The sequence below is a fragment of the Blennius ocellaris genome, assembly GCF_963422515.1.
Source record: "Blennius ocellaris genome assembly, chromosome: 6".
Classification (NCBI taxonomy): Eukaryota; Metazoa; Chordata; class Actinopteri; order Blenniiformes; family Blenniidae; genus Blennius; species Blennius ocellaris.
Window position 1 is genome coordinate 8,011,200 of NC_137655.1, and position 25,865 is coordinate 8,037,064.

The 25,865-nt window shown below is 41.3% G+C and overlaps 3 protein-coding genes across 8 annotated transcripts; 1 reads left to right on the forward strand and 2 right to left on the reverse strand.

Annotated features, from left to right (window-relative positions):
• Positions 1-370: 370 nt before the first annotated feature.
• Positions 371-13,289, reverse strand: LOC308131332 (protein mono-ADP-ribosyltransferase PARP14-like). Of its 2 annotated transcripts, none has more exons than XM_080498057.1 (17): positions 13,100-13,289; positions 12,883-12,983; positions 11,386-11,410; positions 8,305-8,586; positions 7,855-8,079; positions 5,530-7,751; positions 5,203-5,433; positions 4,832-5,050; positions 4,658-4,736; positions 4,300-4,449; positions 4,055-4,117; positions 3,716-3,892; positions 3,333-3,554; positions 2,620-3,231; positions 2,293-2,429; positions 1,933-2,107; positions 371-1,271 (listed from the first exon to the last, which is right to left on the reverse strand). In XM_080498057.1, the coding sequence occupies exons 1-17, from the start codon at positions 13,272-13,274 to the stop codon at positions 988-990; spliced, it is 5,379 nt and encodes a 1,792-aa protein (XP_080354183.1). In that variant the 5' UTR covers positions 13,275-13,289; the 3' UTR covers positions 371-987. The 2 variants fall into 2 exon arrangements, with proteins under 2 accessions (XP_080354183.1, XP_080354182.1); XM_080498056.1 differs by having other exon boundaries at positions 8,305-8,589.
• Positions 13,290-13,373: 84 nt separating this feature from the next.
• parp9 (poly(ADP-ribose) polymerase family member 9) lies at positions 13,374-19,005 on the forward strand. 3 transcript variants are annotated; one of them, XM_080498059.1, is made up of 8 exons: positions 13,374-13,501; positions 14,929-15,825; positions 16,001-16,216; positions 16,483-16,698; positions 16,808-16,868; positions 17,461-17,936; positions 18,034-18,193; positions 18,323-19,005. In XM_080498059.1, the coding sequence occupies exons 2-8, from the start codon at positions 14,944-14,946 to the stop codon at positions 18,589-18,591; spliced, it is 2,280 nt and encodes a 759-aa protein (XP_080354185.1). In that variant the 5' UTR covers positions 13,374-13,501; positions 14,929-14,943; the 3' UTR covers positions 18,592-19,005. The 3 variants fall into 3 exon arrangements, with proteins under 3 accessions (XP_080354185.1, XP_080354184.1, XP_080354186.1); XM_080498058.1 differs by lacking the exon at positions 13,374-13,501 and adding an exon at positions 13,506-13,608; XM_080498060.1 differs by lacking the exons at positions 13,374-13,501; positions 16,483-16,698; positions 16,808-16,868 and adding an exon at positions 13,506-13,608 and having other exon boundaries at positions 16,001-16,049.
• A 1,949-nt stretch (positions 19,006-20,954) lies between these two features.
• Positions 20,955-24,601, reverse strand: faima (Fas apoptotic inhibitory molecule a). 3 transcript variants are annotated; one of them, XM_080498651.1, is made up of 5 exons: positions 24,586-24,601; positions 23,474-23,604; positions 23,169-23,397; positions 21,882-21,931; positions 20,955-21,771 (listed from the first exon to the last, which is right to left on the reverse strand). In XM_080498651.1, the coding sequence occupies exons 2-5, from the start codon at positions 23,585-23,587 to the stop codon at positions 21,622-21,624; spliced, it is 543 nt and encodes a 180-aa protein (XP_080354777.1). In that variant the 5' UTR covers positions 23,588-23,604; positions 24,586-24,601; the 3' UTR covers positions 20,955-21,621. The 3 variants fall into 3 exon arrangements, with proteins under 3 accessions (XP_080354777.1, XP_080354776.1, XP_080354775.1); XM_080498650.1 differs by lacking the exon at positions 24,586-24,601 and adding an exon at positions 23,954-24,068 and having other exon boundaries at positions 23,193-23,397; XM_080498649.1 differs by lacking the exon at positions 24,586-24,601 and adding an exon at positions 23,954-24,068.
• Between the last annotated feature and the right edge of the window lie 1,264 nt (positions 24,602-25,865).

A 25,865-nucleotide genomic window follows, 5' to 3' on the forward strand; every position in this document is an offset into this window, starting at 1 on the left:
TTGATGAAATGTCTGTATTAAAAAGGCTGTTAAATGTCAACCTGTTTGATTTTGTCTGCACAACTCCTCTAATTACCCTACAACCTGACGTTTGATCATCTGTTGTAAATCTGTATAAACTGTCACTGAAAAAGAACCCACTTGTGTGCAAAAATCCACTTTACACACTTTGCAAAGCCACATTCTGAACACAAAGTCCAAGGAACTCCCTTTCTATGTCTACTATGAAACTATGGAGAGGCATTGGGTGTAAAGGGTACAATGACTCATACACTCTTGGGTTTAAAATTATAGACACCCTCCATGATAAGCACTGGGAAAACAAACAAAAAACAAACATGGAACACTTCACCTTTTAAAATAGGCAAATTTATTCATCCATTTTCTTTCCTGCTTAATCGTGGACAGGGTTGTGGAGTCTGGCGCCGATCTCAGCTAACAATGAAAGAGGGCAGGGTACACTTATTTTTTTAATGGGTATTGCTCTTTTATACAAACAAGACACAGAAGAACCTGAGTCAGGCTTGTTAATTCTACTGAGATATGAGCGAGTCTTTACTGGAAGTGTGATCCCACGATAATGGGGAAGAAAACAGTTATTCACATGATAACAGATCAGTGATCATTAACCTGATTCGCGCATGTACATATTAAGAAACAAGCTTCTATCACACGTTTTTCTGAATAAGAGCAAACAATTCCGATTTAAGAGTCTCAAGAAAAAAACCAAAAACAAAACAAAACTGTGAACCTTGTCAACTTCAGCTTCGTAGCGCTTAACATGCAGGCAAACATTCGGTTAATGATTCTTACAGTTTCAATCAACATGTATATCATTTCAAGCATGATTACAAACGTTTGACACTTTTGACGATCACCTATTAGAATATGGGTTTGAGTACAAGTTTAACCTAAAAAGAAAAAAAACAAACAAAAAATGATCCAGTGATCAGAAAAAAAGAAAAAGAAAAATTCCCCCCAGTTGGTTCATTTGAATGTAATGAGATATTCAGGATAAGCTTGGGTGTCATTGAAGATAACAAACATGGTGGGATTCTGCACGTTGTCCACGACACTGTCGAACATCTCGATGGAACCGAGGCTCTTGGCTGGCGGTGCCAGCAGGTCTCGTTTTCCGACCGTAAATTCTCCCGTCAGGACACGGCAGAGGTACATACGCTTCTCGCCGGCTTGATTTGGCTTGGAGTAGGTGTCCCGGGCGGAGTAATTGGCATTGACTGCAAAGTATGTGCCATTGCCGTAGTATGCAGCTGAGAACAGAGGAGAAAATAAATGAGACCCTACAGTTACGCTCTCGTTCGTTATACCAGATATTCTTCTCAACAATGCTTAATAGCTTCACATGGTTTTGATCCTGACAGAAGGTGGGTTATACTATTTGGAAACAATCAAAATATACCTAAAAGTATTCCTTTAAATAAAACATAATTTATTAAATTAAAATAAAGACAATCTGGTTCAAAAACACAAGCCGAGGAAAAATCTGCATGTATTTCTTGTGCCTGTTAAGAGGCGACATGAGTTTACCCCTTTATTAACCAAATGGAGGCAACAGACGTCTTTATAAAAAACAAACCAACAAAGATGTATTCAAAATCTTGTGAAGCAAGAATTGCTCAGATTTAAGTGGGTTAATAAACGGTTTAAAATCAAATGGGGAAAAAAATGCTGAGGCCCATTTTACACTTACGTTTCAAGTGAAAATTAATTGTTTTTGCATTTTCTATTTCAGTCTGAAACAAATGTAATTCATTGTCGTAAAGTTTTTTTCCTGGCGTGAGAAAACTTTACAGAGAGGTTATCATTCTTAAGTCTGTGTCCTTATTTCAGTCATATTTCTTATCACTTCCTGCCTTCTGCCCTGCCATCAGTTCTCTCACACGCGACTGAATCTGCCCAACCATATCTCACCATTTTTTCCTGCGTAGCTCCTGTTAAAGCCGTATTTGTTGATGGTGGGCACGATGTCTTCGCACGTGCCGTGAAACAGGCGTCTCTCGTTGTTCTGAAGAGATTTTCTCTCCTCCATGTGATGCTTCTTGACCTGGAGACTTTTCCATAGTACTGGATTCTGAATCCTCTCAATCTAAGAGCAGAGACATACATTTTAAGTGTCTTACACTTTATATGAAATAAATGTTTTTTTTTTAATGCAGCAAAGTCAGTAATTTCTCCACACACGTTTCACTCTCCTAATCAGGCAACCATCTTAAAGAGCTTTCAGCTAATACACATGTGAGATCGTAAAAAAACGGACTGGTTAAATTGTACCTTGCTGACAGTTGGAGGGCATGTGGCCTGGAAGAGCTTCAGGACTTCATTGTACTCTGCGCTCCCAGCAGGGATGGTGACAGAGTGACTGGAGGCGCTGGGTGGCATGGCATCCCAGAAGTTGGGCAACGCTTCCTCTGGCAGCACAAATATCAAATTCAGTTTATTGTAGTTGGCATTAACAATCTTCTTGTTATTTTCTGACTCTAGACACTCGAAGCAACACCAATAAGACGAGAGGAACAGTGGTAAAGCTATTGATCATGTTTCTATTGCGTAAAAACTGAAGTCAAATGAGGTTCAAGTCCCAGGTTATCTATACAATACCTTTTAGTTTGTCAATTCGCTTGACCTCCATGGTACCTCCGCGGTTGTCTTGGGCAGGTCCACTTGGCATGGCGACAGTGTAGTCTTGACCGTTGAATGTAATTGTTACACTTCCGAGTTTCTTTTCAAACGCTTCCTCCAGCCTAAAGTTGCTCATTTTATCAAAATGCTTAAAACCATTGCCCTGTTTATACATCCAGTCCGCCACTGTGTGTGCCAGGTTCACTTTCCTTTCCAGCTCTTCCTTGTGCTTCAAGGTGTTCAGAATCTTGTAGACCTCACCGTTTGCGTGGACCACGTCCCTGCTGACACCTTCAATGGTGATGGAGGCCTGTGCATTCTTGCTTTCAGTCTTTATGCTCACACCCAGTCTGACCTGGATATCGTGAATGTGCTGGTGTTCCACATTAGTGAAGCTCAGAATGATGTTGTCTGGGATGACGATGCTGTATTGGTCCTTCATTACCAGGTCAGTGATCCACTGCTTGGCCGAATCGATGCTTGTTTGCGTGTCGCCACAGATGTGGAAACAAGCGGGGTCCACTTGAAGAGGATCAATGATGAAATCTTGATCTTGTTGTGGCTTTGAAGTGTTATCGACTGCAAATAATGCTAACAGGAGACATTGAAAGAGTTAAAACATCGAGAATTCATCCCAGGAATAAAGAAAATTGTTAAAACAAATCTATTTTTTCCCCTATCTCTGTATTCACCTTTGAGTTTGTGGCCGATATTTTCCCAGAATCCTTTATTCTTAGGGTCTTGGCCACCAGCCACTCGTTCCTGCATACTACTGAGGAAGTCATTGACCATTGGTGGCTGGAAAACAATGATTCGGATTGTTGTCAGTGGGCTGGAAGTGTTCTTGCTCAGCTCATCAATCACCGCGTCCAACATGGCGTCTGCCACGGCCTTTGCTCGTAATCCACCTTGACCTGTAAAAGCACGTAAATAATTAAACACTCATGTGATAATCATTGCAGGAAAAAGTGAATTTGAACTTTCATACAAGCTGCTCTTGCTGTGATCTCATTCATCAATCCAAGTAATGACAATTGAAAATAGGAACCATGATGAGACATTTTATACATCTTACCCGTGCCAATAGCAGGAAACGACACAGACGAATAGGACTTGGAAATGCAAATCTTCAGAGCTTCCTTCATACGGCTTTTGATCACTGCAGGGTCGGTGTTTCCCACCAGGTGGAGGATTTTGTTACACTTAAGGTTGCCTGGCTGGGTGATGATTATGCCTGGGTTGGGCAATGTGCCTGAAGACGTAGGAGGTGAATCTGAATTACTTGCAACTACTACAACCGTGACCGTATCGGCATTTTTTTGCTTGCACTTGCCTTTAAAACAAGAGTTCAATATCCATGGTTTGTGCAAACAAGAGGAAAACTAAACTGGTTGGTATTAAGAGGCTTTCTTACCGAGGTTTTTGCATTCAGTTTCAACAGCCGGACCAGCTGCATCCAGAATAGCTTTAGATACTCCTAGAAGAAGGAAACATGAAATCATGATAAAGTAAATACACTTTTTTTTTTGTACACTTGTTTTTCCAATGGTTGCACAATTGAGGCGAATGTGTCGCCTTACCTTTTATTTTTGTCTTCTCAGTTATTTAACTTAGAAGAAACAGGCGTTTACCTTAATAATTTATTTTTTTAATATTTACCTGACTTCAGAGTAAAGTTGTCATTGGAGGAGTTGACAATGAGGTCGCTGGTTTCCTTTGTAATGTCTCCGGCGACTATCTGTATAGTCACCTTTCCCATTGTGGTCTCATGCACTCCGTATTGTGACACAACTTTGGAAAAGATCCCTCCTGGCAGTGTTGCAAAAAACAAATATAAAAAAAAAGAAAATAGTATTAACCTTCACTAGGATTGGTTCATTCATCTATCAACTGACAAATACATATCAAGACGTTATCGTTGCATGTATCTAAAGTTACATTTTCCAGTTTCATTGGTTGCACATTTAGTTTAACCAGAGACTTTCTATGTTTGAAAATTAAAAAGTGACCAACCCACCTGAACTTTTAGATGAACTGGCAGACACAGACGCACTGGAGACATTGGGGAACTTCTTGACAAATTCATCACTGAAAACCTGTCGGCGCAAAAAAAAAAAAAAAGTTGTTCAAATTATATTTGAAATATTTTTCATAAACCGAAATGTGTTATGATCATTTTTTTTTTTCTAACCTGGATGGTTTTGATGTCCCCTGGGAAAAGAACAATCACCACTTTCTTCAGGTGGTTGGGGTTATTGCTGCTAAATGCAACAAATTCGTCTAACATCCAAGACAACACTCGGTCTTTTGGGAAACCAAGGTTTCCAGTGCCAACGGCTGGGAAGGATATAGAGGTCAGACCAGCATTTTCCGCCGTGTTCAAACAATCCTTGAATATTCCTTTCAAGGTCTGCAAGGTTAAACATAAATCAAATAAAAAAAATTCATTTTAACAGGTAATATTCTTTTCTCTCACAAAACCAAACATTTTAAACACGGACACTCTGTGTCAAAACAAAGAATAAGACAAATGTGTTTGACACTCCTGATATAATTCCTTACCTTTTCAGATGCACCTTGGCCGTTGTCCCAATGAGGTGTAACCACATGAAAGACGTGACTGCTCTTCAGCTTGCAGCCGTCTGTAACAATGACGTCGCCAAAGTTTCCCCTCGCCGCTTTTGCCAATATCTTCTGCTGAAGTTTGGAACCAGCCTCAAGCAGGATTGCATTTGAAACGGCCCCTCTGCTCAGGAGGAGATCTTCGAACACAACATTCACGGTCACGTCCGTCTGAAAAAAGGGAGTCATGAAGGGTTTTCAGTGTCATGTCTTTCATTTGCATCTTTTGAAAATGAAGGAATAGGTATGCACCGAAATTAAACTTACTGTGGCAGCCTCGATTAAGCCTTTCTTAAGAGTGATGTCCAAGCCCTCCTTGGTTTGCGCATGACACAAGCATGGCTCATGAGCTACTTTCTTGTCAATCGGATGCTTGCTACTTTTCTTTCCAGCGCCATAGACGCCCTGGTTACCAAACTCCTGCCTGACTGCAGCCTCCATGGCCTGCACAGCGATGTCGTCGTTGTTCACGAAATGGATCGTCTTCAAGGTGCCGTCGTCGCACTTTTCATCGCAGTGTTCCTTCACGGCTTTCGCAATGGTGATGGCGCACAGGTGGAGAGGGAAGCCGAGACTTCTGCTGATGGCTGGGAGAGCCACGGAGTTGCAGCTACTGGCTTCGGCAAGCTCTAGGCTTCCTTTAACGGCCCGTTTCAGCTGCGCTATGGACTTGTTTTGTTTCGCTGGCTCAAACGTTGGTGCAACTGTGTGGATGATTTTTTTGCAAGACAGTGTCCCTCCGGCAGCAGTTATCGCACAGTCTCCTGGCTTGAGTGGTCCTTTCAACTTGATGATTCTGTCACATTCATCTTGCAGCTGAGGGCCAGCAGCTTTTAAAAGTGCCTCTGCGAGACCGCCGTTGTGTTTCAAGTCCTGATTCGAAGAATTGACCACTGCATGCACCGGGTAGATGCACATGTCTGCCTTGCAAATGGCTATGTTCACTCCGTCAGCTGTCTGCAGATGGTATGCGGGTTGTGGGAAGAGTGACGTGCTGCCCTGACTGCCACTAGTGTCGTCCACTAGATGGACCAGGCAACCAGTCTGGCTCTTTGCTAGGGGAATGTATACATCTTTTTTCTCATGGAAGAACTTTTTCACTCCAGGCTTGGAGATTTTCAAGGTGTCAAAGGACACAGAGGTGATGATGTCATCAAACAAATCCTTGCATTCCGTTACATCTGCTTGAGAGCCAGTCAGGCAGATGACCTCCGGCCTGTAGGACACCACCACTTTGTCTTTAAATTGCATTAACCAAGAATTGTCGAGACTTTTAATGTATTCGAGGATGATCTGGGGCTTTATGACAATGGGTTCTTCAACCTGAGTGTTGTGTAATATGAAATCATCGAGCTCTCTGCTGACGTTAGTGACACTATCCTTATGGCCAGACACCACTACCCGTGTGCCTGATATGCGGATTTCAGTTCTGCACGGCTCACTGTTTTCCTTCTCCAACTGACTGACCAGTTGCTGCCACTCGGGCTTCTTCACAACTTCGGGGTCCTCAATATCGATATAATGACATGTTAGGACCTGCACCACATGATCGTGAGCATCTCTCAGGTCTTTTTCAGAAACACCGAGGAGCTGCACCCGGTGGGTACTGATCTCAAATGCTACATTTAACCCATGAGATGTGAGGAGAGCTTTTGTGAGCTTCTCTTCTTGTTCACCCTTCAACAAGTTGAGCAAAAAGTCTTCCAGTTCTAAATGCTGTCGTTTCATTGACATCATAATGTCAATTATGGATTTGCATCCTGCAATGATCTCATCGCTGATGCCTGTTATTTTCAACATGGCATTCTTGTTCTCATAAGACACAAGGAGCTCAGGGAACAGCTGCAGAAGCCTTTCCTGAAAACCGTCTCGAGACAGGATGTGGAATGTCGACGGTGACATCTTGATCGTTTGGGTTCCGCTTGATTTCTCCCTCTGCACCCTCTTTTCAATTTTGGCAATGAGGTCATAAAGAGGTTTCTGCAGCCCATCAACATCTTTCACAAATCCAACAACAGATAAGACACCTTGGGCCCTATCAGCTACCACTACCACATTTCTATTCATCTGCGCAATCTCCACCTCACACTCTTCTAATATATGTGATCCTGGGTTAAACTGCAGTGATTTGAACTGGGACAGAGCTTGTGCAAAGGCAGTCTTCACAGTATGTGTCCACTTCTTGATGACAGCTTTGGCGCCTTTACGTTGCAGTAGGGAAGGCATGGGACTCAGGCACACGACGGACTGGCTCAGGTTGACATCGCAGAAGTGTTTTGCCAAGTCGCTGTGAATGGTTTGTGCAGCTGACGGATTGGCAGTCAGGTATTTCCAGACAGCGTTGTCGATAGTTTCAGAGATTTTAGCAGGAAGTTTCAGGGAAGGCTTGTCTTCGCCATAAATGGCTACTCCCAAAGATTTATAAAAAGGATAAGCTCGGATTTCTTTTTGCATGATTTTATGCTTTTTCTCTGTGATCTTGTTGACACCTAATTGAAAATTAAACAATGGCAACATTTAAAATGCATACCAGTGGCTGATATATGTTTTACCATATTGTACAATCACAAAAACATTGAGTAGCTCAAGTACCTTTATGGTCTTTAAATGTGATGACGGCAGACTCTTCGTCTTCATCGACTACAACTGTTTCCACGTCCAGTCCGAGACCCTCAAAGTAGAGGTGGAGCATGTCTTCCTTTAAATTTTCAATATCTTCCACAACAACTTGCTCTGTAGCTTCAAGTGGTCGGACTGAAAGTCCTTTGTTCCGGAACGTTCTGTTCTGGTGGCATCTTGTCTGGAAGTTGGTGTTTTCTGTGAGGCAAATGGAGAAAAGGCTACAGGTTATTGTGCAGGCACTAGCTACTGATCATTTGGTATTGGGAGACCAATACATGGAGAACGTCTTCTGGTTACATAGTAGCAGTAAAGAAAAACATTTTCAAGCTGCAGTGGTTTACTTTAACGGTACACAATGGTTATGTTGACCTTGACAATTGCTCGTCTGATCAGTGACATGTCATATAGTCAATGACATACCTTTATCACTCTGAAAAGTCACCACGGCTGAGGAAATATCAGGAATAGGTTGCACAAAGAAGCTTTTGGGGTTCCATGGAGAGTCTTGATTCTTGACAATATTTTCTACCAGCATATCCAAAAACTCCTTTTTGACATCTTTTGGAATATTCTCTATGACAGCGGAGGTACAGCATGACGTGCCGTCCTCTACGTCGTCGAGGTCGCCTGCTGCCTCCGCTTGGCCTTCAGCAGCGGGCTGGACTTCATCAGTAGTCAGCTGTTGGGTGGTTACAGCAGCATCTGCTGTACATGACATGCGAACATTAATTAAGTAAACAGGTTATTTGATATTTCATATAATGCAACTGTAAATTTGCTTCATAATTATTTGCCTCCTCCACCTGACATCAATGTTTCATAATATATGTAAGTAGGTGGAAGGGCTGTGAAATATCAATGTGTCGTTTTCATTAGAGGAAAATCTAGGTTATATCTCACAGACTATTGTCACAGACGAGCAGAATTGATGGATAATGAGCTTGTTGACAAGGAGCCAGAGCTGTATTATCATATCCTGCAAAGGTTTGTCATAATTATCATGTCGAGGGCCAGCGTTACTAAAAACCTCACACACGTACAAATACACTGCATTTTCAATACAATCATGCACTAACATGATTTTTCAGGGAGTTTTGAGTGCAATAGGTCTAGTTTACCTGAGAAGAATCAGTTTAAATTTACTCTTGAGTGAATGGATGTGGAGTGCTGAGCCCCGACAAGAACAAAAATAAAGGGGTCAACAGCTTTTCAACAGTTTCACATAGGTCTCGTTATTTTATTCAAGAACATTGTATTCAAAGTTTATTGCCCCAAATCCAACTTTTCCTTGCGTTTTAGAAATTTGAATATTGGATAATAGGAGCTGCATTCAGAATCTACTGTCTGTGTGAGTTGGACTGGCTCCGCCCACACATGCCCATGTTTGGAAGAGAAGGAAGTACTTCCTCTCTGGTGACATGTGCCAGAACAGGGCAGCCTAATTGAGGGAGGGTCAAAGGGAGGACTTATCTTAATTGTTATTGGCTAAACCCCCATGACACTAAATAGGGTTTGATTTATGATTTGCTCATTGGAGTAACCCACTTTTTACAATTTGAAACAGGCCAGGGAGAAAGATGACAGACTTTCTTCACTTCTGGAGCATCATTCCCAGCTATGGGAAAGATTTCTACTGTTGGAAAACCTTTAGAGAGGGCTTTTTGCATAATATGACCCCTTGTGTTGGTGGGGGAAGTCATTAAGAACTGAAGCTTTACAGCTAACCAATCTGAATTCGTCAATAAATAATGAATGAATGAATGAATAAATAAAAGATGATAGATAACAAGTTCAAGTACTGTGGTGAGGCAGGAAAGGAATGTCATGCTGCCACCAGTCAAGTAAAAAATAAATAAGAAAACAAAAAGACAAATTGCTTCAAGATATTTGTCAAAATGATTTATGTATATGAAATCCTTTCAGGTGCAACGTGATCCTATGACTAAGAACTGATTACTTTGCTCGGTCACACTAAAAGAAAGTTTGCTTTTTCCCCCCAGTATTGATATCAGTACCTATATAATACATTATTATTTTTTATGTAATGTTTTTCAAACCTTTGAGAGAGAGAGAGAGAGAGAGAGAGAGAGAGAGAGAGAGAGAGAGAGAGAGAGAGAGAGAGAGAGAGAGGAGAGAGAGAGAGAGAGAGAGAGAGAGAGAGAGAGGAGAGAGAGAGAGAGAGAGAGAGAGAGAGAGAGAGAGAGAGAGAGAGAGAGATGGGGAAAAAACAAGATGGAAAACCAAAAGTGAAACTAAATCCATGTGAAGGTATGTTTGATAATAATGCTGTGTCAAATGACTATGACTGTATAGGAGAATCATTCTGGTTTTTGAATCTTAAAACACAGACAATAATCTACGTGGAAACACAATAAATCCAGAACCTTGTGAAAGGGAGATTATAAAACATTATGCCGTGTGATGCCAGCAGCCATTAGAGCAGCGTGAGTAATGGTGTATTTCCTGTTCGACAGAGCAACTGAACTAACCTATTTCTCAATCAGCATGTGAGCGACTTTTATCACAAGCAAGGTCTCACAGTGATGCCTGTATACAAATATGGCTCATGGAATGGGCTTCCCATTTTAACTTGACATGCTTTGAATTGTGATCCACAATACTAAAGGACAATGATTGGCTGCACACATGCATCCACGTCAAATATTGTCCAACACAGCAGCTCTGTTGCTAATTCTGCTTTTGAAAATCAGCCATACTTGTGAGTCTATTTTAAGTGTGTGGTGTTGATCCAGACTGCATTACACAGTGCCGTGTTTCACACACCGGGCGGACTGCAATGTAATACAGCTCAGCCATCAAGACCCGAAACCACCGGCTCAACCCTTTAAATAATGTCAATAATGTCAACTCACTGATGAGCAAAACTACTCATTAACTGACATTACATGTATGCACTTAGATTACACAATTACATATCAGATTTATAGGGGAATAAAATATCATTCCAGGAAACAAAATAACTGTGTGTTAATGCATATTTCTATTTGGGAGCACATTGAGGTCATAGAAATGGGTGAAATGAATACTAAATGTAAATCTAAATACTTTTAAAAATACTAAATGGAAATAAATTATTCATAAAAGAAAATACCAATTGTAAAGTATTATAGATAAAACTGATGCCTTAATACACAAAAAACTAGAATCCTGCTGAAAGAAATTGTGGATGAAACCAATTATTTTCTGATTCATTTATTGTAAATGAAATAGAAACTAATGGAAATTACTTTAAAACACTATCATTTGCTCAGGGTATCAAATACACATTAGATTAAATTATTTTATTATGTCTGCATTAATAGATGCTATATTTTGTTTATTCCCCTCTTTTATGCTGTTCTTAATCCCTTTGTTTTCATCGACTTTATTTCCTGAATGGTGCTATAGAAGTAAATTTGCCTTTGACCAAAAATCATTGTGTGTTTTAGTAGCTCCCCACCCCCATTTTGTTACATTACAGTGTGTCAGTCTACTACTTACATTTCTTCTTCTTAGATGGAGTTTCCTGTAGAGAACAAATAGACATTATTGAAGTCTTTTCTCTTTGGTTTCACACATGTTGCAGGGCGACAAACATCAAGTTATCTCAGAAGGAAATCCAGTATGCTATAAAAATGACCTTATTAACATATTCCATAAGTTTCAATATGTATGTGTTTATGGACCCTCTGTCTGTGAGCCCTGTGATGAAGAGGTGGGATGAAGCTGCACGCTCCAGGGTTGAAAGCCAACTTGTGACCAAGCAGTCAAAGAAATTGTAAAAGTGGATTATTTACAGAAGGAAAATGCAAATATAGCTACCAATATACAGTGATAAGCAACGTATTATTCCTGAAGTGCTATAGTTAAACTTGTTTGCAATAAATGCAGTCCTAATTCAAGGGATTAATAATAGAAATTATGACAAAACACACTGTTGATGCTATAAAGCAGGAGCATTATAGAGGGAGGGCTGGAAATTAGCACTGTTGCTGCAGAATATTCAGATAAAAGTATACATCTCACAGCAACTCAAAGAAATAGTGACCTTTAAACCATATTTTATTGCACTGATGATAGGAGATGTTGAGTCTACCTGTAAAACATATCAGGAATCAATGCACATTGCGAGAAAGTTTACAAATAAAAATTTTAATCAGGATTTTTCTGTCGAATAAATAAACTTATGGGGTACGAAAGTGCAGATCAAAATGTATCAAGACATGTTCAATTCTGACCTCAACTGAGATCTTCCTTATCTATGGACAATTACAGCCTACTCTGAAGCTACACTGTATTTGACATTACACATTTTGAGACGTATTGTATTGTATTCACACATTTCAGGGTTTTTTTTCTTCTATTTTAAAATCTTGCAGCACTCTTTTATTGTCTAGTCTCTACTTAGTTTTATTTTATTTTGGGTGATACATTGCTTCTATATTCTCTCTTTTTAATTGCGTGTGATATCAGAAAACACTGTAGGAAGGCAAGCCATAAGAAAATTCAATTCCCCTTTGGTGTGTATTTACAGCAGTTTGAACAATGTCTCTGAAGATCAATTAAGAGCATGTGCTTGTGTGTGTGTAATTGTACTTGGGGGGGAAAAAGAAAAAGAAAAGTAAAAGTACTCAAACTGTTACTAAAGATACCCCTTTGCCATCTGATGATTCTACCTGGCCCTGTTCTCTATGGAGTTGTACGGTAATGTATTACACTGCACTTTGTACAGTACACAAGTTAACCAGTACAGATCTCACAGTTAAGCAGCACCACCTTCTGTTTATGAGTCAAATGACTTCCGTGAAGACAGACGGACCTTTGAATCCAACTTAAAATCTCCAGTCGCCCTCAATTTGTGATTTCCTTTTCAGAAATTACTTTAATTTCACGTTCGCTCGTTATCTACTAACGCACACTCACTACAAATGTCGATTTAAAGACCTCAAGGCACAAATCACAACTTGTATTTATTTTAACACTTCTATGAGCATTTACCGGCACATGTGGCTCCTGCGTAGTTAAACGGACCGTCAGGTTCAGGACGACTTTATCCAGGACGATCTGGTGCGTCTGCTTCTGCAACACATTGCGCTGGTCTGCGGACGAGTCGAGAGACGGACTGGTGAAGAAGTGACTTATACCTGTTTACGCTGGAGTGAATAGAACGACTTTTACGCACGGGGCCCCAACTTGTTGACGGGGGAACACTCACCCTCCTCGCGGCGGAAGCGCAGCACCGCGGTCGGCTCGCCCTGCGTGTAGTCCACCTCGCAGTCTCCGCCGTTGGACTTCTTACTCTGGAAGTATTTCACCAGCTTGTTTTTTAACTTCGGGACCGCGTCGTCTCCCAGCTCGACGAGCAGAGGGTACGAGTACGCGTCAGCCATGGCGGCAGCTCCCCGAACACTGACTCTCCCTGTCCCGGCGACGCTTTCACTTTTGTTTCTCGGGAAATGAGGAGCTGGCGAGAAGCACTTTACTGAGCTTAATATTAGATTTTTCAACCTACCAGCACACAGACACGTACTTTCCAGAGGTCGCGCCCTCTTTTTCGAAGTGCTTTCACTTTCTGTTTCTCAGCCCCCCCTCGGTACTTTCCAGACCGTTGGAGGAGGTGAGTTTGTGCGCATTCGTTTTCCTCCATGTTACCACTTCGTTAACATCACGACAATGTCTTCGATAATGGATTCGATTTTCGAATTGGTGGGCTATAACCGTTCGGTAAGTCGCGAAAATAGTTTGTATATACTTATATTTTGAACAACAATCCCACACGCTTCAAACCGGGTCTTTGTAACTGCAGAAAGATTTGAAACTGTGTTTTAGGTCTGTGTACACTGAACTAACTTCATGCAAAAATGCTTGGAAACCAAAAAAAAAGAAGAAGAAGAACATAAACTGTTTTGTATGGTAGCTGACAATTCTTTTTTTTAAATAATATATACGTTCGTACACATCTATACAATGTAAGATCACTCGGACAAAGTCATTATGTTGTACTTTGCATTGTCATTTACAGTTCAGTCTTGCAGAGCAGGTTAATGAGTAAGTATGCGGATTCAGTTGGTTATTTGTTGGTCTCTGGCGCCCTCTACTGGACAGAAGAGAATAACACTGAAGTGAGGCGTAAGGAGTGGTGGTGAACAGCAGGAGCTCACCCTGTTGGCCATTAGAGGAACTGCACATCTCAGCTCATCTCCGCCTCTGCAAATTCAAAACGCATAAGCTTTTTTTTTTTTTTTTTAACTAACTTAATGTTCGGCGTCCGAATACAGAAAGGTGCTCACCACCCTCCCAGAACTTTGACAACTACCCTCACACAAAAAAAGAAAAAAACAAATCCACCCAATCCACGGCCCATCTGACCTTCAAGTGTATGTTCCTTCCATAAATATTCCTTGCATTCAAATACTGCAGAATCAAGTAGTGATTGCTGAGGCTGTATTTTGTGAAAGATTAGTTTTTATTTGGGTATATCGTGAAAAGGTTCACATTTGATCCAGTTTTTCTGAAGAAATTGTTTTAAAAATCCTACATACCTGGAAATTTAGTTCTTCATTAACCCAGTGGGCATGCCTTTGAATTGTATGAGGAAGTTGTATCATCTGGAAGCACAAGAAGGTCAGAAAAAAAGAACCTTTTTAGTGTCCTGCTGGCAGAGCAGCACGAGAACTGCAACCAAAGTATGAAATGAAATGATCTCACTCAGTCTTTTTTGCTTTTTTTAAATTTGTGTTTAAATTTTTGAACATATTGGTGGATTATTTTTTTGAAGGACTTGTTAATCAATTCTAAGCTCCAGGCTTTCAAGTCCATCATTTTATGTATGGTGTCAAACACTGCGTTAAAATCTCTTTGTTGTCGTGAACTTTAAAGTAATAATCCAGACTTTGATGGTAAAATCTTGAATGCTCTCGTCTTAGTTTCCCTACCACCCAAACCCTTGCTCGTTACATAGTCAAGTGACAGTATTTCTCACCCGATTATCAGTGATTTTCGGATTTGGTGCTGCTGTCACTGACACAGTCTCTATTTTCGCAGACCCCTGGCGCAAGCATGGACAACCAACAGAGCTTTCTCCTCAATGGATCCTCAGTCAACATAGTGAGCAGATGTCAAACTGAACTTTGTGAAATCATTCGTCACAAATTTCAGTGTGAGGCCACCTTTGAGGGTGTGGATTTTCAGGGCGATTCCAACGTCTTCAAGAAGAAAAAAGCACCTGACACCCCAGGGAAGAGGTTCGAGGTCACCCTGCCCTCAGGCACCCGGGTCTCTGTGTGGAAGGGCGACCTCACAGAATCAAAAGTCGATGCCATTGTGAATGCTGCCAACAGTAAACTCCAACATGGCGGCGGCCTTGCCGCTGCAATTTCTAAAGTCGGTGGTTCAAAGATCAAAAACGACAGCGAGGCTTACATTCGCACACGTGGTTCCTTGCCCACAGGAAAAGCAATTCTCTGCAATGCAGGGAATCTGCCCTGCAAGAAATTGATTCATGCCGTGGGGCCACACATGCCATACAAACCAAACGCCACTGAGGTTAGCCAAGCTCGACGTCAGCTGGAGGAGACCATCAGGGGAATTCTTGACATCGTTGTAGAACATCAGCTGACCAGTGTTGCCATGCCTGCCATAAGCTCTGGATTGTTCAACTACCCCCTGGCAGACTGTGCAGAAACCATAGTGAACACCGTGAAGCTCTACTTTCAGTCTTCGCCCCGTAATTCAGTCGAGGTTCTCCTGATGAATAACGATGAACCCACAGTCGCAGCGATAACGAGGGCTTGCCATCAGATAATGGGATCTCAGTCATCCGCGTCGTACAACCAGGCTGCATTCAGTAATACCAGAGGCGCTGCCAACATATCACCCGACATCGTCCAGATGGGAAATGTCCTCGTGACGCTGAAGCGGGACAAGATTGAGGAGCAGCAAGTAAGAACAATTACTGTGAATTCATTGTTTTCTCGAGTGTTATTGTGAGCCGTGGTTTCTTTTCTGTAATATCCTCAAATTGCCTTTCTGGAACTTGCCAATATGCCACAATGCCGTATCCATTTTGGATTTGTAATCTTTGTTTTGGGTTTTTTTTTTTTTTGTCTCCTTCCAGACAGACGTCATCGTAAACACAGTGGGACAGACTAGACATCTGAGCAATGGTATGATCTCAGCGGCTTTGCTTAAAAAGGCTGGTTATGATATGCAGCAAGAACTGACAAAAGCGCCTAAAAAAGGCTGCATCGTTGTCACGAAGCCCTATCGACTGATGTGTAAGCAGGTGTTCCACACCTTTTGCGTTGAGAAGAGTCGAAGGGATGGCGAGAAGGTACAGTTTATGACCGATTCTGACAACTCTTTCTGTAAAAATGCTGACCTTGACTTAGAGCATTCATGATCAAGAAAGGTGATAATAAACGTAGTTTATCGTCTGATCATTTTTCATGTAATCAACTAAGACTTAAAAAAAAAAAAATAGAAGGAAGATGGTAAAGAAAAATTAAAAACTATATCAGGCATATAAGCTTGACCGTATCTTTTAAGTTATAAGAGGATTTTCCAATGTTTTCTTGTTCATCTGTTTGTTCACGATAGATCCTGTATGATTCTGTGTACGAATGCTTGTGGATGGCAGTGACGTCTCATCACAAGTCGGTGGCTTTCCCAGCGATCGGGACCGGAGCTCTGGGATTCTCTGGAGAGGAAGTGGCTTCCATCATGTGCAAGGCAGTGGCTCAATTTGCACCAAATTGTAAAGCCAGATTAGAAGTTCATTTTGTTATATTCCCGTCGGACGATCGCACATTCGAGGTACAATTCCAAGGACGATTTCACAATTTCAACAAAATCACCGGCCCACGGTAGGGCTGGTGTCATTTATGTTATGTGTCTCTAACAAAGAACGATAAACTCTCATCAGGCTTTTCAGGACGAACTGAGATCCCTCAAGTCAAAAGAACCACGTCTCAATGTTCCTCTCGGTAAATTGAATTATTTTTTTTTTTTGTTCAATTGATGAATTACACATTGTGGCCTAAAGATATGTTTTTGTCCCAAGGAGTTGAGCGTGAACACTTTTTAGAACAAAAAAAAATCTTTCTCCTAAAAAGTGAATTTCCTCCATTAAACACACTACAAACAGACTGAGGAGGGACATTTTCTAATTTTGCTTCCGAGCAGATTATTCTGACCAGACACTGCACTGACTTCTTCAAAATTCCCAGACTCTATTCCCGATAACAAAAATAATAGCTTCACCACGCCATTGGAATTTCTGTCCCTTAATAATATTTGTAAAATCTATTTTAAAAAAAAGAAAGAAAGAAAAGCCATGAAAGTTACATAAATGTGTTGTTCAATTATTTATATATATATATATATGTATATGTATGTGTGTGTGTATGTATATACATGTCTCCTTGTCCTCAGCAATACTCCAAAGGATGCTGGAAACTTTAAATATCGCTTGCCTAATTTCATAACCAATCATTATAACTTTAATGACCTTTATCGCACAGTAAATCCAATGCTATATATGAAAATAACCGTGAACTGTTTTCTGTTTTCCGCTAGCGTTGGAATCCAATGTGGACTCGCCCCGCAAGAAAGCTGGCCCTCCACATATCAGCCTGATGGGGTCGACTGTCGAATCGATAAATGAGGCCAGAAGATGGCTCACTGGGCTTCTCCTCAAGTCCTCCGATGAAATTTCTATCCAGAACAACTTCATCCAGCACTTAAGTGACCGGCAATATCAGCAGCTGACTCGTCTCACCGGAGACGGGGTCTCCGTGGAAGAGTTTCTCTCGAAAGGTCACGCGTGCATAAATGTGAGCAGTCACTCCCGGGAAGATGGCGTCCTTGCTGCCTTGCAGGTGGAGACGATGCTCCGGGAAGTCCAGGAGGCGTTTGTCCGGGGCGAAGAGGCAGAAATGAAACTGATTACGGGAAGCGACGCGTCCTTCGAAAGGAAGATCGTCGACCCCTCAAGCCAGGAGTTCATGTCTGCAGTCCGGCCTTTCCGACAGGTGCCTCTGAGCCCAATAAAGGTACAGCACTGCTTGTCGAATTAGCTGCGTTCGCACTGTTGTGTGAACAGGCACTGTATCCGGTGCCTCATTCTGTGAAGCGGTCTCTTATTTGTAGGTGGAAAGAGTGGAAAACGCAGCACTGAAAATGCTGTTTGACTTCAAGAAGCAACAGCTGAAATGCGCTTCTTCTCGGCCGATGTACCAATGCATCCCGGCTCAGTTCTGCGACCTGGTCGGCCGTGTCGGATTCCACGCAGAGGTGGCACCACCAGAAGGTAATGTAATATTAATATCAAGGACTGTGGTTGAGCTATAGAAGTACAGCCCTATTGATGTGTGAGATGAGGAAGGATGCCGTGACCGAGACGCAAACATGCACCCTATTCCGTTCCTCTTGTGTGCAGCTCCAAACTTCGGAGAGGGCATCTACTTTACTGCCACAGTGGAGAAAGCCAGGGAAGTGTGGAGGGCGAATCAAGAAGAGCATCTCTACTTTGTCGAGGCTGAGGTGCTGGAAGGACACTCCACCCGTGGGAAACCAGGTCTCATCCTTCCACCTGTGATGGAAAATGACCCCGGCGTCTTCAACAGTGTGCATGGAGGGCCTGAAGTCTCTGTCATATTCAGTGGCTACCAGGCTCTGCCCAGGTACATCATCACCTGTGGGAAATAGTTCACTGTAAGGAACTGACGTCCGCCATTTGACAGAAATCGCTGCAGTAAGCGACGCAGTGGTTCATAAATAATCTAAAGAGATACTGGCTACTTTTGCTGGTCACTGAAGTATTTGCAGCAGTGACGCTTTGAGTTTTCTTTGCATGTAGTTATTTAGCGGCTCTGTGAAAGCTGATGTAACCAAGTTCAAATCCAGCATTAATGATTTAATGTGTTAAAGTAAGTGACAATCACATGATAGAGGATATGCAAACACGAAGAGCATAGATCTTTAACAAATATAAAAAGTTGATTGGTTTTGTCAAGAAGAAAACAATCATTTCTACACCATGAAAAGTTTGATTTATATCCTTTGCATTGATTTCAAACCAATTATTCTGGGATGGATTGTAATGAAAATGATGGTTGAGATGGTGACTGTAACCTATCTTTTGAAATAAATGTAAAAATGAAGGAAGTACTTGTATTTTTTTTATTTATTATAATTTTAATAACCCGTCTGGGTGCTTCTTGGGCTTTCTGTGTGCAGTTTGCATGTTGTCCCTTTAAGAAGAAGCATCTTTCACTTGCATATTATTCGGTTTGGTTGGCATTTTGACTTTTAAACGCAGTAAAGAAGAGGGCAGAGGGGCACCTATCATCCTGGATGCAGATTTAAGTTCCCTGCTGAGCTGTAGTTCCTAGACAGTCCATGAACCAGGGGAAGCCATATATATATATATATATATATATATCCGCCCCCCCAAAAAAACAAAGCAACAAAATCAGATCATTTGCACTGCTTTAATACAACAAAATGAAGTTTTAAAAGACATTTTTAAAAAGACACCATGAAGCTTTTCAACTTGAACAGGACGTTTCAAAAGACATACAAGAAGGTCATTTTCTCAATTACTAGAAATTGCCGGTTAGATGATTATTCCTCAGTGACGTTTTCACACAGAAGATAAAAAGCTCTAAGCTGCCTTTGAGAAACATTTTCACGAGATATAAGCATAGATCCATACATAACAAATGCCTTTATATAAACAAATATTTGAGACACATTTGAAACACTTTTGGGTTTTTTTTTGTAACAAAAATAAGCTAAACTCTGGCACACCGGCCTTGAAAAGAATAGACTCAGCGCAGTAGATCTCTTAAAGACAACAACCAGCAGTAAAACAGGATGTTTAATGTACAACTGGCAAAAGCTACATGTGAGTGTCCATGAAAATATAGAGTGAGCGCACATCTGTTCAGTGCTGCGTCATCTACATATTTAAAGTTATCGGGAAATGGTGAAGAAGAAAAAAACTATCAAGAAAAAAACATAAATAAGATTAATTAAACATGAGCTGACAGTTTTCTTAGTTTATAAGTTACAAAAATCAAAAATACAGTATTTTATAAAAGAAGAGTCCCCCCCCCTCCCATTTTATATCAAGTTACAATGTGAACATTTTCTTGGCAAAATGTGATTTTCTGTATCATGATTTTTTGTCCCCAAGAGATTACTCGTATCATAGGAAAATATGAGGTTTCACATTATAATGTGAAAACACAACAAGTTTCAAGTTTATTATGATACATTTTCTTGATATATTTTATATCTTTATAAAAAAAGGGCTTTTGTTTACTCTGCTCCTTCTACATGGAACATGCTGCAAAAAGACCAGAAAAATCCCTTCTCTTTGAATGCTTTTCAGTTCAGATTGAGAGCACTTGACACAACCTCTTTAAATTGTAACTGTTTTTTTATAATGCGAGTGTAATTTTATTTTATTTTGAGTTTTGTAGTTTTAAACTGTAACTGTATTTGTTCTTCAAGGATTCCCTTGAAAAAGAGGTTTTTAGTCACAACAGGACTTTCCTGGTTAAATAAAGGTTGGATAAAATAAAATAAATAAAAAATGTATGTGAAACTGGTTTTATAGGGGAAAATATATGACCACACTATATTAAAATACCAAATCTCCATATGTAAGGACACTACATTCTCGGTATTAGAAGAAGTGACACAGTTTCACGGTAAAATGTGAAACTATATTACATTTTATGCTACGTTGTGACGCATTTTCTTGATGTTAAAGCGATAATACGGTATGAAAACAACTTTATCAGTCTGAATGAGAGGCGGTAACCTAGCACAATCTCTTTACAGTGAATTTTTGATCCATTATTCGTAAAGAGGGTTATTCAATACTCGTTCATGTACAGTATTTTCCAGACTATTGAGCGCGCCTGAATATAAGCCGCACCTGCATTTAAAAAAGAACATTATATATATATATATATATATATATATATATATATATATATATATATATATATATATAGGCCGCACCTGACTATAAGCCGCAGGTGTCCATGTTGTGTCATAGAGAGAGAGCGAGAGAGAGAGAGAGATACACAATCACCGAGGGTTTTATCTCTGTTCATTAAGTATTTTATCGGTTATTTGCGGATTGTGATTCTGAGGAGGAAGAGTTCTCTGCCACGGACTCCAGCAGGGCGGCTTTACGTGACGTGCCTGAACGCATCACTCACGGCCGTCAGCTGCTAAAGTTCTTTGCCACAGAAAGCAGCACAACACGAGGTCACGAAGAGCAGAAATACCACTTATAGGGAAAGTTTCGGAGAAGCAGACTACATGCGGAATCAGAATCAGAATCTGGCAGCGTGAAGCCCATTAACCCGTAAAAATCCATTAATTAGCAGTGTCATTGTAAAAGCCGCAGGGTTCTAGGCGTGTGAAAAGGTAGCGGCTTATAGTTTGGAAATTACGGTAAATGCGTGATGTAAATGTTGATGATGGAGATTGGTCCTATTCAGATCTGTATAAAGAACCGGCTCACCGATCAAATATTAAAATGTTTTCTTTTTCACCAGGGTGGACATTTTTTAGAAAACCCTCTTCTGCCCATGTCTGTTCTATAGCTGCCCGGACACACGGTCAGCGTTACCCTGTTATTATGGCTAATATACCCTGCACAGTGTGGCCATGGGGACCTGGTCTGTCGGATACAAACCCCCGGCTGGGCTGCAGTCACTCTGTGCACTCTGCGATCTCGGTGCCGTCCACCAGCAACGTGTGAATGATCCCGTCTCGCCTCTTCCCGCTGCTCACAGCTTTCACGCAGCAGTTGTGATCCCCGAGTGTGAAATGTGTCTCCGTGCCGTCGTCCACAAACTCCCCCTGAAGGCAAAGATCCTTTCAGTCGTGGCATTCAGAATGTTTCGGAGCCTTTATTCCTGCACAACTTCCTGGAAGCGCTGACGCCTTCCTTTCATGCCAAACAAACTTACTGCCGTCTCAATCTTCTGCCCATTACACCACACATCCATTGTGTCTTTCTCTGAAACATAGCAGTCATCACGCTGTTAATACAGGCTTTCAGACAGTAAGATGCTATGACAAATACAGGACTTGATTCAACTGATACTGATGTGATTTAGTGTCCATTTATGAGTTGAATAATGTGATACCTCAATGCCATCAGACCCCCACTAATAAAAACGTTTATACACTGCTGCTTTAATGATTCAGCTGTTACGTGTTATCTAACGTTGGTGTCACATCACCAAACACACGAACGGAGTGACTGATGGAGGCAGCAGGAGATGAGAAGCTCTCAAAGGTCGAATGAGTCAATGACTTTTTCACAGCGAACCAAAGCCTTGGATTATTTTCAATGGCTTGAACACAAACCAAAGCGTTGCTTCATAACCTGTAAATGTATGATTGTTTGCCAACAAAGGTTGTTTCAATACAAACCGAATTCTTACAAATCTGAAATTAATCACAAGAAAAACTGCAGCTATTAACCTTATTACGGTCCACCCACTTTCAATTCTCCACTACTTCCGGATTTTGTTCTTTGACTTGAACTACAATAAAACATGACAAACAACACTGCTAAATAAGCATGTCATTAGCCATGTGTTTTGTCTAATGATTGAATCAGGCAGAAATGCCTTTCAAGATCTTCTTTTTTAGTGCACATGCCCCGTGTCTCCTATCTGCTTCTACTTTTGTTTTGCACTCCAAATATTAAACATTCCAAAGCGAGACCTCATGTATTTTTGCCATACATCAGCACTTTTTTGAGGAGCAAAAGATCTAAAAGTATTTTCGGACTTATAAATTTGCCATGACAAAGTTGGGAGCTGAAAAGTTCCTGAGCTTGAACTTTTGAACTTTCATGGGGATTTCTTTGTTTAGTTTAGCTTCATGGTAGCCATGAAAAAACACACACACACACACAAACACGCACACACACACCAAAAAAAAAAAAATCCCAATCAAACTTTGAGACCCATCCTCTACATTTCTGGCGGTCCAGTGAGCCTCTACAGATCCTTCACGTGTTCCTTGGTGAGTCGGCATGCCACCTTAACACCTATAAGAAGGATTAACTAACCTGTGCTTAAAGCAGTCAAAGAGCTTAGCTAAAGCTCTGGTGAAATATCGCCATCCTTGTGAGGCATGAATCAAACCACTGAATATCAATCCTGACTGATCGGAATGAGGAATAAACATGGATGATCATGGAGCATGACAACTTCATGATCAGTGGGGGGGGGGGGGCTCACCCAGGACCACTCTGCAGTCAGTACCATCCAGGTTGAGCACCCAGGTGCTGGTGACCTTTGACCTGTTCTCCATGTACTTCTTCAGGCTCTTGCCGTTGATCTCCAGGGTGTACTCATAGGCGAAGCCGCTGACCGCGTCGATGTTGATGGTGGCCTTGGTCTCCGCCCCGCCCACCGTGAACGTCTCCTTACCCACCAGCTTGAACATCCAGTCTCGTCTGAGGACCTCCTGCACGCACGGCGTCACAGATTAAAAACACACCCGTGCACGCAAACGCTGAGGATTTCTCTCTCAAAATACGTACCTTGCCATCCACGTAGATGACCCTCTTCCCCGTGGTCGTGCCGTGTTCAAACTCGATCCGGTGCACGCCGTCGCTCAGAGCCACCTCCCACACGCCGGCCAGGTCGTTGGACATGCTGACACCGTCCAAGCCTGAGGGACACAGAGCGTGTACAAACAAATAGACAGGGGCGTAAATAAAGAGGCGCATTAACGAACATGGGCATGATCAAACGGGCGCCTAAACAGACAAGAGTGTAAACAAACCAACAAACAATCAAGAGCATGAAACAAAGAAGTGCGTAAACAAAGAAACTGGAGCATAAACAATGAAACAAACCGGAGCATAGGCAAACAAGTGCGCAAACAAATAAATAAACAAGCGGGAGCGTAAAAAATGGGGTAAACAAACAAGCAGGAGCCTTTCATGGCGCAGCACGGACGTCCTGAGGCTAACGGGCTCAGCTAACAGTTAGCAGGTGGTAAATGAATGCAGACTCACGGTAATTCAACATGCATGTTTCAGTCAATCCGCGAGGAAATCCACGAGTGTCGCGTGAAACAATCAACTTCTAACACAAACGTGGCTAAAGATAACATGAAAAGTTTTGGCTTTTACCATTGTAACTTCCGGTGGGGGAAGTAGCCTTTCACAAAAAAGTGTCAGCGGTTGTTCAACAATTATCCTTCATGTGGCAAAAATGGATCTCATGATAATTTCATGTATTTTATGTTTAAAATGCTGTTTCTGTGAATAGATAGAAGTACTTAAGATAATTGAGTATTATAACAAATATCTTTTATGAAAAATGTCCTTGGCTGAATTAATGTGATTAATATATCTGGATTTTGAGTAATGTTTTTATGGTGGGGGGGGGGCTACAATCTACAAATTTTGGGGGCATGAAAATTAAGACTGTAGACAAAATGACAAAAAGAAAACATTCTACTTCCAACTCCATGGATAATCAAGGCCTTTTGAGGCCTTGGATTTTACGTTGGAAAGCCTAACCGGAAGTCTGCTGACATAGTTCAGCCATCATCAGAACTTGATCGTTTTCTCAGTCGCTCGAGCCGCTAACGTTACCGTATTGTGCTGTAAGAATGTCATCCATCGTGACTCGCGGGGATTACCTGAATGCTGCGGTGATAATCCGTCCTCCTCCGCGGCTCACAGGCGATCAGCGGGACACTTCCTTGCTGTTTATCCGCAGCTTGGTTAGCTTGTGCAGCGAGCCGACGGACGAGCTGTGACTACGCTGTTACCATGGTAACAGTAGCTCGTGCCTGCGCGCAGCCGTGTCCCCGCCCACTTCTGTGAATGCAGGGCGGGGAATATCGAGTTCGCGGCCTGAGGGGCCAAAAGGAGTTGCAGGGCCCCTCATAGGAAATGCATAATGGGGTGGCTTTAAACGTGGAGAGACGGAGCTTGGATCCCATAAATAAAGGTCACATTTGTACTTTACTTGTTCCCGAGTCTGTTTAACTCCACGAAGGTTGATTTGAAAAAATGAGATTAATGATCATGGTCACACCTTACAGAACTACAGAAACATGAATTTATGGAAGGCACAACTCCTTGTGCTGTCACAGCTAGGAAATATTATTCCAACACAGAACACACTCACATGGCGGAAACTCAGCCAAAAACAACTCCATGGAAAATCTAAACTAAAAGAAGAGCATTGAGGAAGCTCTGCCTGAAACATTTCAGCCGTAATAGATAGATAGATAGATAGATAACTGTAAATAAAGTGAAATTGAATGATTACAGTGTCGTATCTGTCAGTTAATTCAAAGAGGTTCAAAGAATCTGGATCTGTCTATAAAATTCCAGATTAATTTTTGTCAATCCATGAAACCGAGGATACTCATCTACTTTTAGAAGAACTGAGTTGCATGTTAAAAAGTCCTGAGTCCTTAAGTATCCATACTGTTGAAGTCCAGTTGATATTGGTGTGGATTAAGTACTGATACATAATAGTGGCCTTACATTGGATTTGGATTGTGTATTTACTAACACCACCATGATTTGATTATCATGCAAAAAGACGTTCAAGGACACTTTAAAACACACTCTTCACAGATCACAGTGCTGATTATGAACTCCCGTGTCATGTGTGTTGCACCACATGTTCCTACAGAATTGTTTAATAAATGAAAGTCACTTATCAAAGAGATCGCATGAGTAGCTTCCTCACTTCTACCTGTTGATATCGGATTGCAAGTCATTTTCTCCATTTCTAGAAGAAAACAACTCATCAACATGAAGCAGGCTTAAAAAAACATCCTTTTTTGCAACTATAGGCACAAGATTTGTAAAAGAATAAAATCTTAATTATTACAACACAGTGGACAATACAACATTAATAACCTGGCAAGTTTTAGCAATAATAACAACATCTTCTAAGATT